General features: G+C 43.7%; 1 protein-coding gene across 1 annotated transcript; it reads right to left on the bottom strand.

Annotated features, from left to right (window-relative positions):
* Positions 1-3,791: 3,791 nt before the first annotated feature.
* On the bottom strand, positions 3,792-10,304 carry LOC139471837 (uncharacterized). The gene is made up of 5 exons (XM_071254337.1): positions 10,128-10,304; positions 7,735-7,914; positions 7,122-7,347; positions 4,582-4,859; positions 3,792-4,455 (listed from the first exon to the last, which is right to left on the bottom strand). The coding sequence occupies exons 1-5, from the start codon at positions 10,302-10,304 to the stop codon at positions 3,928-3,930; spliced, it is 1,389 nt and encodes a 462-aa protein (XP_071110438.1). The 3' UTR covers positions 3,792-3,927.
* Positions 10,305-12,566: the final 2,262 nt, after the last annotated feature.

Genomic DNA, 12,566 nt, shown 5'->3' with positions numbered 1-12,566 from the left:
CTCATACCGATATGATACTCTCTGCTTGAAGATGGACTACCGATACATATTAAGGGAACTGATGAAATGATAATGAAGGTGTAGTGACGATAAATGTCTGTAGCATTCATTTGGGCGTGAAGATCAATATCTGTCCACCATGGGCGATGCATGCACGACACCGTGATGGCATACTGTTGATTAACTTGTGTGTGGTTGCCCTTGGTATTGCCCGCCATTCCGCCTGAACAGCTACATGTCAGGGGACTTGTCCAGTGTCAGCCTGCCTTATCATCGGACATAAGAGATGGCGACCTTGGCACGATGCCGTCTGGCACTGTTATCTTGCAGTTCAAAATGTCTGCCGATAATTCTTGCGGATAACTACAGGACGCAAGATTTCGTCAATATATCACTGCCCAGTCAAATGATGATTCACAATAACCAAATCCGACGAGGTGTGATACCGCACCACACCATGACGCAGTCGCCCCTATGCCGATCAGGGTCATGAATTGGTCCCCTGGCATTCCGCTCGCCGCTTCGTCGCCAACAACGTTTTCTGCCGTCTGTGAATTGTAGGCAAAACCTTGATAATCTGTACACATCGTATAACGCCATTGGGACACGACCCGCCCCTGGTTTTGCCTAGCCCCTCCCAATCTTGTTTCCTTTGGTAAGCTGTTGGGGTCACACCCTCACAAAGTCACTCTACTTTTAGTCGGGCTGCAGGCAGCCGATTCTAAACGGTAGATATTGAAATTCGCCTTACTGTTACTGTGCGGAACTGTATTGACAACATGAGCAAATTTGAATCTATTGGGCTGATCAATTCAGTTAATGGGGTGATCTTGTCTAGGTGTCATTTGTTTTGCCTCCAAGCCCAGGAAATACTGTCTCGAAGGCATTTTATTACGTGTGATTGGCTATATTACATTAGTGATTGTGATTCCCCTAGAGGCGCACAAACTTTGACCTCTGTGTGCACATGAGGCACGTTCAGTTCATTCATGGTGTGACATTTTATTGTGATTCAGGAAACCATTCTTGTCGCAAGAGGCGGCGAGTCAGGATGACTGGTTAGTGTATGTCATCGTATCCCAAATGCAACAAACAAACAAACAACATCCAATAAACAAAATAGCACTGGGACAGCCTAGCGAATAAATTGTTGGCTTGTCACGCCGAATGCCCTGGATCACATTCCAGGACCCACTTGCACAAAGCGATCTTAGCTCTAAGATTATCGTAACTCCCATACTTTAACATCGGCTTACGATAGTCTTAGCGCTAAGATCACTTTGTGCATGTGGGCCCTTGTGTACTTCGCTATGATGTTGCTAAGCTATTGCTTAAAGTGGTTAAACGCCGCATTCAGCAAATATTCCTGCTACATGTTGGCGTGCTTTACATAATCGAGTCTGGACCAGACAATCCAGAGATTAACACTGTGAGCAACGATCGACGCCGTCCGGTAGCGATGACACGCACACAACCGAGTCACCTGGCTGATCAGACTCGCAAGATTAACAAGGAGCCTTTGATGGGGTGAGTGAGTGAGTATGGTTTTACGCCGCTTTTAGCAATATTCCAGCAATATCACGGCGGGGGACACCCGAAATGGGCTTCACACATTGTACCCATGTCTTCGGCATGACGAGCGAACGCTTTAACCACAAGGGGTAGGCTTACGTGTGGCGAACACTCCCTCATACTGGGAACAATGCTGCATGGTAGAAAAAACAACATTTATTTTAATATTCAGTGTTTATTTTTAAATACAAAACCAGATATGTAGACCGATACAAGCTCTGTCAATCTTAAAATGGCCTGTGTATGAAGGTCTGTGTATGTCGAAGGCTCGTCTTTGCCCATAGGGTCTCCATAATCTTAGAAATGAGCACAAGGTTAAGAATTTCTTCTGAGAGGAGCTGTATCAGATGTGTTATGAAGGAGAATTAGCCTTTGGTCATTTCAACATGTATATGTTTTGGACAACCCTCAATGTATCAGGAAAACTAAAACTGTGTCAAAAAGATGGATTCTGAAGTTGTTGTTCTGATAAGTAAATCTAGAGACAGCCTCTGCCCCAAGTTGTTAAGGTTCAGGTAAAGACAGTACAAACATGCGGTAAAAAGATCAGCTTCGTTCAAGAAGTATGAAAATTACTCAACATTATTACTTTGATCGTGACAGAAATCCAAACCTTTCAAGTGTAAGAAAGAAAAAAATAGTCAGCATTCAAAAAGTTATCTGATAATTTTCCAACAAATGGTTCATTGGTTTAAGTAAATTTGGTCCATAAAAGGTTCTTATCCTACTTGGTTTCTGCTTTTGGTTTACGGGCGTAAATCACAGGGCTATTTGTCGAAATATATATATTGTAAATTAAAACTCAATAGGCGTGCAGAGTGGGTGTTGAATACTTCCACCCGTACAATCAAACGGATCTACCTTAAGATTTTTGTGTGAATGTATTTCTTTTTAAAACAGTCAATCATTAATTTGGGGCGAAATGAGCCCAGGGAAAAAGGAGAACCGAGTTAGTCGTAATCCTGGCAAGTTTCAGTTACCGAAAATAGTTATTGCGGTTGTTGACCCATCGATAGTTCGGTTGTTCGTACGAGAAAAATAAATGAATCAACTTTTTAAACTTTGGATTAATCATAATATTATACATTCGTCATCCGTAGCCTAAACGACAAATAATAAATTTGATATCGCCTTAAAAATGATAAATGGTTGTCTGTATTGAGTCTACACTACTTGTATAAAATGATATATTGGTAAATAAGGTAACATGCTTCTCATCCCCAACCGACCCTTTAGATAATTATCGTAGGCTAAATTCATTTCCGGATCCGCATTTCTTTTCCCTTCAACTTTTTGACGTAACCCGCCCAGGCGCTATTTTTTTAGGGGGAAATTCAGGAAGGGCTGCGAGGTTTTGAAACCCTGGATTTCGTGTTGGAACGTTTCCGTTTCTAGTGATTGGGAAATGGAAATAGAAATGTTGTTATTAATAAAAGGTGACGAGAAACAACCTTTTGGGACGATGAATTTACAAGGATACAAATTACTCCGGGTTACATAGTTTATATTCTCACAAACAGTAAGAAACAATACAGGAGGTACAGATCCCGCAATAGAATATAAACTGTGAAGGTTTTCATTTTACATGTTATTTTGACTCTAAACAACTTTAGACGACACCACGTCTTTTCACCCTTAAAGACTTAAAGGTTGTTTTTAAAGGTTGGCCTTTAGAGAACAAAACGCATGGTGAGTTAGAAATGATTTGGAAAACAATTTTCTCAGGTAAATACCCCAAACTGCATGGCACCACTTACATTTTTTATTATACTCATAATAAATGAAACGTTGCTAATAAGGACACATGTATAAAAAGCATTTACATTATCATAAGAAATATTTTCTAAAACAGAAGCTATTGTACAATTTCGTCTCTATCATCAGCACAGATATGATACCAGGTATTCGCATGTCCTGCTCCAACGGTGTCACTCGTCACGCACACATACAAAGGCATGGTACAAGTCAAAATAGGGAATTGCATTGGAGATAGTTTTCGTCAATGATATTTGTTTCGTCAAATATGCTTTTCGAAAATACATATCACGCCATCACGAACACAGTCATGGTACAGATAGATCAGGGACGAACCTGTCACGAATTCCTGACCAGCAATTAGGATAGTGAGTGGCGGACATTTAGGACACTGGACACCCCTGCCCCATTGAACAGCGTGAAAAAGGGAGTACCAAAGAGCTAAAGAGTTCAAACTTGAAACATAAATCTCAATTGTCATTCCAATCAAAAGGTACATTCGTGGAGCGTTTCTAATGTCTGTGAGTATGATGTTATTCGCGTTAAATGTCTCTTCCCTCATCACAGTAGACACAGATTACAACACGTGCCCGGCGCTGACTAGTCACATGTACACGTAACACGGGGACAATTGTTTAGTGCACAGTTGACACGACACCAGTTGTCCATATCGGAATTTCCATGCCACGGCCCAGACCCACGACACTGACCGCTCCCTGTCTGGCTGGCTGACGTTGGTCCTCCCCCACCCGTATCACTGGCATCTGAGTCGGTATCAGTCTCGCCATGGGCGCCAGTCCCTTCCTCCGCATCTGCCCTCGCCCGGGATTCAGAATCAGCTCTTGCTTGTGCTTCAGCCTCTCTTCTTGCCTGCTCTTCTGCTCTTGCCTGTGCTTCCGCTCTTGCCTGTGCTTCCGCTCTTGCCTGCTCTTCTGCTCTTGCCTGTGCTTCTGCTCTTGCCTGTGCTTCATCGGCAGCTCTTGCCTGTGCCTCTGCTCTTGCCTGTGCTTCTGCTCTTGCCTGTGCCTCTGCTCTTGCCTGTGCTTCTGCTCTTGCCTGTGCTTCTGCTCTTGCCTGGGCGTCCGCTCTTGCCTGTGCTTCCGCTCTTGCCTGTGCTTCTGCTCTTGCCTGTTCTTCATCGGCAGCTCTTGCCTGTGCTTCCGCTCTTGCCTGTTCTTCATCGGCAGCTCTTGCCTGTGCTTCCGCTCTTGCCTGTGCTTCATCGGCAGCTCTTGCCTGTGCCTCTGCTCTTGCCTGTGCTTCATCGGCAGCTCTCGCCTGTGTTTCGGCCTCTGTTTTCGCCTGTGCTTCAGCTTCAGCCTTTTCCTGCGCCAAAGCCTTTGCCAGAGTTTCTGCTTGGATCTCTTCCTGGGATCTGCTTGGGGCGTGCAGTAGAGTCGCGTCTGGCGCCATGTTGCCGACCACTCCCTCACAGCTTGGAAGTATGGCGATGTCTGCGCAATTCCAGAACTGTTCCTGGTCTCCAAGTCCCACACCGCAGACCCCCTCCGCGGAACAACCCCAGCTGTTGCCTACGAACATGTAACAAAATACTTTCAAACGTAACCACATTTCCTTTCTCTCATTATTTCTCATCTGTAAAATATGAAATTCGTTGTTGGACATACATTTTGAGAGGTCATAAAATTGTGATAACTTGAAAAAAACCGAGTGGTTGATAGTGTAAACACCTCGCAGATGACAAACAGCGATCTTAGCGCTACGGCGGTCGTAAGCCTTCAATATGGGAGGTACAATCTGGTGTCCCCCGCCGTGATATTGCTGGAATATTGCTAAAAGCGGCGTAAAACCATACTCACTCACTCACTCACTCACTCACACACTCACTCACTCACTCACTCACTCACGCATAATAGTTATGAGCGATGCAACCGTCTTAGCGCCGCTACGGCTCCCGTAAGTATAGGATTCAATATGGGAGGTACAATCGTCTTTAAATAATGCTACGGCTGTCGGAGGTCCATGCTTATAAATAATAGGTTTGAGCGGTACAATCGTCTTAGCTCCGCTTCGGCTGTCGTCAGTCTAGGATTCAATATGGGAGGTACACTTGTCTAAACGCCACGACTGTCGTGAGTCCTTGCTTTTCACTAAGTATGGAAGTACAATCGTCTTAGACTGTCGTAAGTCCATGCATCAATAAGGGATGTAGAATCGTCTTAGCGCTAGGACTTCGTAAGTCCATGCTTAAACAAGGGAGGTACAATCATCATAGCACTTAGACTGTCGTAAGTCCATGCTCCAATTTTGGAGTTACAATCGTCTCAGCGCTAGAACTTCGTAAGTCCATGCTTCAATAAGGGAAGTACAATCGTCTTTGCGCTAGGACTTCGTAAGTCCATGCTTCAATTTTGGAGTAACAATCGTCTCAGCGCTAGGACTTCGTAAGTCCATGTTTCAATAAGGGAGGTACAACAGTCTTAGCACAAGGACTTCGTAAGTCCATGCTTCAATAAGGGAAGTACAATCGTCTTTGCGCTAGGACTTCGAAAGTCCATGCTTCAATTTTGAAGTTACAATCGTCTCAGCGCTAGGACTTCTTAAGCCATGCTTCAATTTTGGAGTAACAATCGTCTCAGCGCTAGGACTTCGTAAGTCCACGCTTCAAATCTGGAGTTACAATAGTCTTAGCACAAGGACTTCGTAAGTCCATGCTTCAATAAGGGAGGTACAATAGTCTAACAAGGACTTCGTAAGTCCATGCTTCAATTCTGGAGTTACAATCGTCTCAGCGCTAGGACTTCGTAAGTCCATGCTTCAATAAGGGAGGTACAATAGTCTTAGCACAAGGACTTCGTAAGTCCATGCTTCAATTTTGGAGTAACAATCGTCTTTGCCCTAGGACTTCACAAGTCCATGCTTCAATTTTGAAGTTACAATCGTGTCAGCGCTAGGTATGCCGTAAGCCCATGCTAACGTGACTTAGGGGAATGAAGCCCAGGCAGGAGTCGAGAGATTGGTGTTCCAAATATTTATCCACACCTTGCTATCCCTCGGAAACGTACGTGGCAAACACAGGAAAACATGGCGCCAGTCGTGAACCTTTGACTGTTTGAATAGTATTCGGTTGGTTTTCTCTTCTAATCAAACCTAATTTCTATTGAGCGCAGACTTACTTCATCACGACTGTCTTGTTATACGAACTATATGCGGAGGGATCTGGCGTTGCATGGTTTACAGTAGATTCATTCAATATCACTACTCCATTGCAACCCCACTGGATCTGAATGCTTTTCTCATTAAACTCAAACTCAAAATATTATAGGAGGGTAATTAAACTGGAGGGGTGTCTTGTTTAAATTACATGCTCGTGGAAAGTATTTAGTTAAGCTGTGTGAGGGAACAACTGGGTTTACTTGCGGAAGAGTTGTTTTTAAAGACGCGCGATTCACCTGTCAGTTACTTGCACATTCTCCATATGCACCCCATGGGGATTCCTCGGTATCACATGCTGGTTGTAAGAGCTGATAAATGAGGAGTGGGTGGTCACAATGTTTGACCTAGCGGATCATGTGTCACCATATATGGACAGAGTTAATGTTGTCAGCTGCTTTGTCTTGGTCCCGTTCTACAAAGCTATCTTACCCCTACGACGATCTTAAGCCGATGTTAAAGTATGACAGTTACGATCACTTGAGCGCTAAGATCGCTTTGTGGGACGGGGACGGGACTCGATTATTTACAGGCCGTCGTGCAGTAGCTGGATCATTACTGACTGTGGTGTTCAAACTCATCCACTCACTCCCACTATCCTAATGCTTCCCCGTTCTCACCTGCGTTGTATATGAACTGAAGCACACACTGCGTACACTGCATCCCAAGGGGGAACACCAGCTTCAGATTGTAGCGACCCCCGGACATCGCTACAGGGGGTCTGTACCGCGTCCCGACGGTCTTCCCCTCCACCGTCTCGATGGTCAGTTGGTGTTGGTCCAGGCACGCCTGCGTCACAGGGCGGGTGTAGTCGTTGTTTGCGCACAACCGGAACTCGAAGTAACCCTGGGAGGAAACATCAAGACTTATTTGAGTTCAGACAAGGGCGTACAGATCCGAAGTACAAATTAGAACCACCTTTGGGCAAGTTGGAAATTATTTTCCATGTATTCCAAGGAGGTGACTATGACAGTTTCCGTCTGTGGCATGCGGTTCAAATAGGCTTATCGGGTGAAATCCAATTTACAGGGCGGTACCTTTCCCATCAAAATCGTTCATGTGGAAAAATTTCCGGAACAACGAGTCATGTGCTTGTTGTGGTGTTTATTAATAAATACTATTATGCTATACTCAATTATTAACATACATGTACGTAGTGATTGTCCAGAAAGGGAGATAAAGTCAGGTACGTGGCCTGTCAGGTACGTGGTTTGTCATGGTGCGTTGTCTTACCTTATGGTAGGCCCTGATCCAGATCTCTATGTTCATGGTACGGGATCCGGCGGTGTAGCACCCGGAGATTATACCCTGGGAGTAGATCCCGGGGTACTGGTGCGGGTAGTTAGGCACCGGGCGGGGGTCATAGGCATCCCCGCACACACCACACTTACCCCCGTTAGTACTGTGCTGGATCTGCAATGATATACATTATAGAAACATACAAAAGAAAACTTTAGTGCATTGAATTTCATAGGTTCAGGCAAGAGCAAACTGATTGTGAGCTCTTCAGATGATCTTTCCCCCAGATATCAGTTTTCAAGGAGAGGCTGTCTGAACGAACCATGTACAGTGTGTTGAGAAACTCAGCAACCCTGCAGAGTCCTTTGCTTGGATAAAGTCGACTGGCCCGAAAAGTGAAACAGAAGGCTTTCTGTTTGCTGCTCAGGTCCAGTCACTTCCCACTGGAAACCGTCAATGTGTGATTTTGCATCAAAATGTAAATATGAAATGTAGATTATGAAATGAATTTTATGGACTGTCCAACACATTGCCAATGGATGTCCAGCTTTGACACAAGCACAGTATCTTAAGCGACATGATGGAGTGGCTCGATCATGTTATTACCGTCTTCACCATGCATGTGGATTTGACGCAGAGGTCCGTCCATGGTACGGCCCAGAATTTGAAGAGGGCGTCATGGAAAATGATAGAAACAAAATTCTTTGGAATAGGCCCGTATACAGCGTCAGATGTTTCCAGGCCAACAAACCTGATCTTGTACTTTTTGATAAATCCAATTAAAAAAGGAAAGAGGGTTTGGCTCATTTTTTTAAAGTGGTCTTGATATTTCACTTTACGTTTTTAGCGCATCTAACATGAACATTAATATGCAACATAATATATATACTTACTTACAATCTTGTGTCACATTTCTTTGATGTAGGTTTGATTGATATAATATCAGCGATCTGGAGCCATATATCTTAAAGAACTTAAAAAACAGTAATCAGCTATTCTGATCAAGAAGTTTTTAACTGCCCTGGGGGTTACGACTTCCTGTTGACGCCGACTGGTGGTCCCAAGTCCCGTTATGTCCCCAGGGGGGCATGGCAATTTATAACCTACAATAATGTAATTGGTTGATCCACTCGTGTAGTACACGACTCCCATCCTTACACCTCAGTAGCCTCATCGCAAGATACGCATCTTTATTGTCAACGGTGAAATAATTCAGCGGGATGGTCCGTCAAGTTTATTGTTTGAATTATTGAAATGTAATATACACTGTAACCTCGTTAATCCGATTCCTACTGTTCACATTATCCGGATCAACAAAACATGGATATGAAGTAAAGTTCTTGTATTTGTAAACGCTCCGGCAGGCAATGCCTCCGAATTAACAAAACATTGCCTGTGCTTGTACAAGTAACGCTTCCGGATTAACAGGGTTCGGTCTGTCGGGTATACCTCTTCATTACAAATATTGTTGTCTATTAAATAAGTTGGTAGATATATGTCTATACCCGCTGATAAACTGACGTGCAAAACAAAGACTGCGCTTGAAAATAGGACCTAAACAATTACCAGGCGATACCAGGCTGAAAACAGTCGCCGAAACACTGTAAAACACTGTCACATGTATTTACATCGCATAACTAAGTTATGAGTTTACTCCCTTCGATCATTGTGCCCGACTAACACAAACATGTGAAAAAATAGTGTAATAAATTAAAGTTCAGAATGTTTTGGTTTTTTTAAAAAAAACATGTTCGTATCTATATCTTTCGCATATGCACGTGAGATAAAATGTCTTAGTTTAAAAAAAAGTTGTATACATATTTCCCCATGTAACTTTATAAAACCAAACACAAATTTAAGCAAGACATTTGGCACCGTGCAATAACAATTTGACTACACTGAAACGTTCCGTTTGTTACTTTTATCATTTTGTTGACCATGTATCACCTTTTACTAACACTCATAACATTATTAAGTGAGTCGGGTTTAACACTGCTTTGAACAGTACTTCAGTTATATCACGGCGTGTCAGTTTAATGTGGGAAGAAAGTCCGAGGTGAGGCAGTTCTTTCGCGTTTACCACTTTGGTGAAACCCACAAGCACGGATACGGTGCTGACAAACCTAGAAACATAATCAAGGCAAATCTGTGAATCGAACCCATGATCATTGGTTTCTGGCACGCTCTCAGGCCTTGTCTAGAATATCATAGTAGTAAGAATGATGTTAGAACGTGACTATGATAAAACACATCAAAATATTTTTTATCATATCCGCAAAAACTTATATGTTAGATTTTAAATGCATCCACATGGATTTCGGAAGACGAAAATTCTTCAGATCACATTTTTTAAGTTTCTCCTACTGTGAACCATCATAAATTCTCACCCCCATTCCGCCACAGTTGAGGGAAAAGTCGTCCGAGTTTTTCCTGGCTAATCCCGTCTTATCCATCCTCCTGTGCCTCCAGATAGAAGAACGCTGAGGGGGGTCATACAGGATCACGTGAGCGAGAGCCCCAACACACACAGCAAACAACAAACACGTCTTCAAGAACAACATCATCGACGGGACCTCAAAACAGATTCGTCTCTCGTGAGCGATAGGTATCCCAGCGAGGTTGATTACATAAAGGACACGCCTGCAATAAGGGTGTATGGAGGCAACTATAACAGATCATCAACAGATCATCAACGCACCTATGGTCTACAACATCAACGGATGTATTCCAGCTTTCGCTTTCAAAACCGTTTCTAGCCCACGTTCAGATGCAGCACCTCCAGAGGCTCTGAGATCTCATCCAATCCAACCCTGTGGTCGTGCAACTGAGACGCTTCTGATTAGAAATCCTATACATGTACCCACCCACCGACGACGAAGTAGGAAGCGATGATGACTCTGTCATCCACTGCATCGCTACCCACAGCCAGCAGCGACGGCGAAACGTCTCCAGCGCCCTCTGGCGGTAGTGGGATAGGTGTGTGAGGACTTCCAGCGATTGTATAGCCATTGCCTGGCCAACTTTTTTATAACACGTATACCCGCTCGGGGCTGTTATGTGGTTGTATGTAGCCCCGAACAGGAATATTTGTCATCAAAAGGTGATCTAACTGTAATCCCTGAGGCCTATGATGTGATTTCTAATCAGATGCGGAAGAATGCTTCGTAATGAATGCGGTCGTGTAGGTGTTTATATCTGATATATTAGGGCGATATGTGTGTGGATTTTTTCACAAAATGTTTTCAGATTTTTGCGTGCGAAATTGGATGTCTCGAGAAAAAAATCCTCTAGGCATAAAGAATAATTTTAATGAGGGAAGACGTGTTTTTTCGCTTTTTATTAAGCTATAGCCACAAAAAGCAATAAAACAGAACTGCCCTCGGAACATGCATGCTATAAGAAGAAGCAATGTTCTGTACCGTGTGACGTCACGGAGTACTGCTGACATCCCACACCCTCATCCCCCGTGGGTGTTCCGGGTGACAGAAGGCGCCCCTCGTGAGAGGAGACCAAATAGATGGAGAGGACAGGCTCGGTGACTTGGATATTTGCGTGTCATCGTATCCGGAAAGCATGGATCGTTGCTCCCAATATCAATCACTGTTTTGTCTGACCTCGACTCGATATTTACAGGCCTTTATTCCTCTGTCATCACTTGAGGGGAAGGGTCTAGCTTTGTGTCCTTTGTTATTCAACCTCAGCATTTTCCTGTTAAAGTGGTGGCACATATATGGTGTCCCTCGCTAGAATATTGCTGAAAGCGACGTAATACCATACTCACTCACTCCTTTCAAAGTGTGGAACGTTTATTCCTCTGCAATTGTTTTAATGAAATCTCAGTACAATCCTTGAAAAGCATGTAAATTGTATCCACTAAAAGGATATGAAACCATCCTTGTACTGTGTGTAACCATCATTCCGGTGTGATTTTGTTTCTTGTTTAACGCCGCACTATCTATGTTATCAATTGTGAGTGAGTGAGTGGGTTGGGTTTAACGCCGCTTTTAACATGTTTAACATTATTCCAGTTATATCGCGGCATGTCAGCTTAATGTGGGAGGAAAGCCCGAAGTGATGTAGGTCTCAGACGTTTACCACGTGCCCCCCGTATGTTATCAAACCTCAGCACGTCCCTTTCCAAAGAGTGAAACTTTTGTTGCCCTGTAAAATTGTATTCATGTTTGGTATTTAACCTCAGCTCCGCCCTGTGTAACTCCTCTATAGTGTTTGAATCTCAATGGAATCAATATTGGTTTGGGACAGAGTATGTTTTCAGGTCATTTCAGGAACATCCAGAAAATCCAACTAACGGTTTATTTGTTGATGTAAACCCTAGAAAAGTTATTGGTTTTTCCAGGATGTGTTTGTTTGTTGTTGGTTTACGTCGCACGCAGGGATATTTCAGATTTTCGACGGCGGTCTGTAACTAATCGAGTACCGTAGGCATCGATCTATGCAATTGGTATACCATGACATTCATCAACCAAATCAACGAGCCTGTGCACCCGATCCCGTTTGTCGCCTCTTATGACAAGCACAGTCGCCAAAACACCCAGGTTTCCCACCACCCACCGCCCATGTGGCCCTACCAGTTTGATATGTGTCACATTGTCTATTTTGATGGGGCGTGGCGTAGTCTAGAGATTAAAGCGTTCGCTTGACACACCCAGGGGCCGGGTTTGATTCCCCACAATCTGTGAAGCCAGTTTGTGGTGTGCCCGGCCTTAGTATTGTGAAAATATTGTGAGAACAAGGCATTCCGCGGTTTTCTTAAACGAGTTAAGGATGTAGGACATAACCTCAGTGTCAGTGTTCATTTTGTTGAT

This window comes from Haliotis cracherodii, unplaced genomic scaffold, assembly GCF_022045235.1.
Source record: "Haliotis cracherodii isolate W230 unplaced genomic scaffold, xgHalCrac1.p SCAF_23, whole genome shotgun sequence".
Taxonomy (NCBI): domain Eukaryota; kingdom Metazoa; phylum Mollusca; class Gastropoda; order Lepetellida; family Haliotidae; genus Haliotis; species Haliotis cracherodii.
This window is presented reverse-complemented; position numbering and strand designations above follow the sequence as displayed.

Coding starts and splice junctions, on each gene's coding strand:
- LOC139471837 (XM_071254337.1), bottom strand. CDS start 10,304: ATGATGTTGTTCTTGAAGACGTGTTTGTTGTTTGCTGTGTGTGTTGGG. Junction 4,860..7,121: donor TCAGTTCATATACAACGCAG/GTGAGAACGGGG, acceptor ACATGTTCGTAG/GCAACAGCTGGGGTTGTTCC. Junction 4,456..4,581: donor GAGCTGCCGATGAAGCACAG/GCAAGAGCAGAG, acceptor GATGAAGAACAG/GCAAGAGCAGAAGCACAGGC.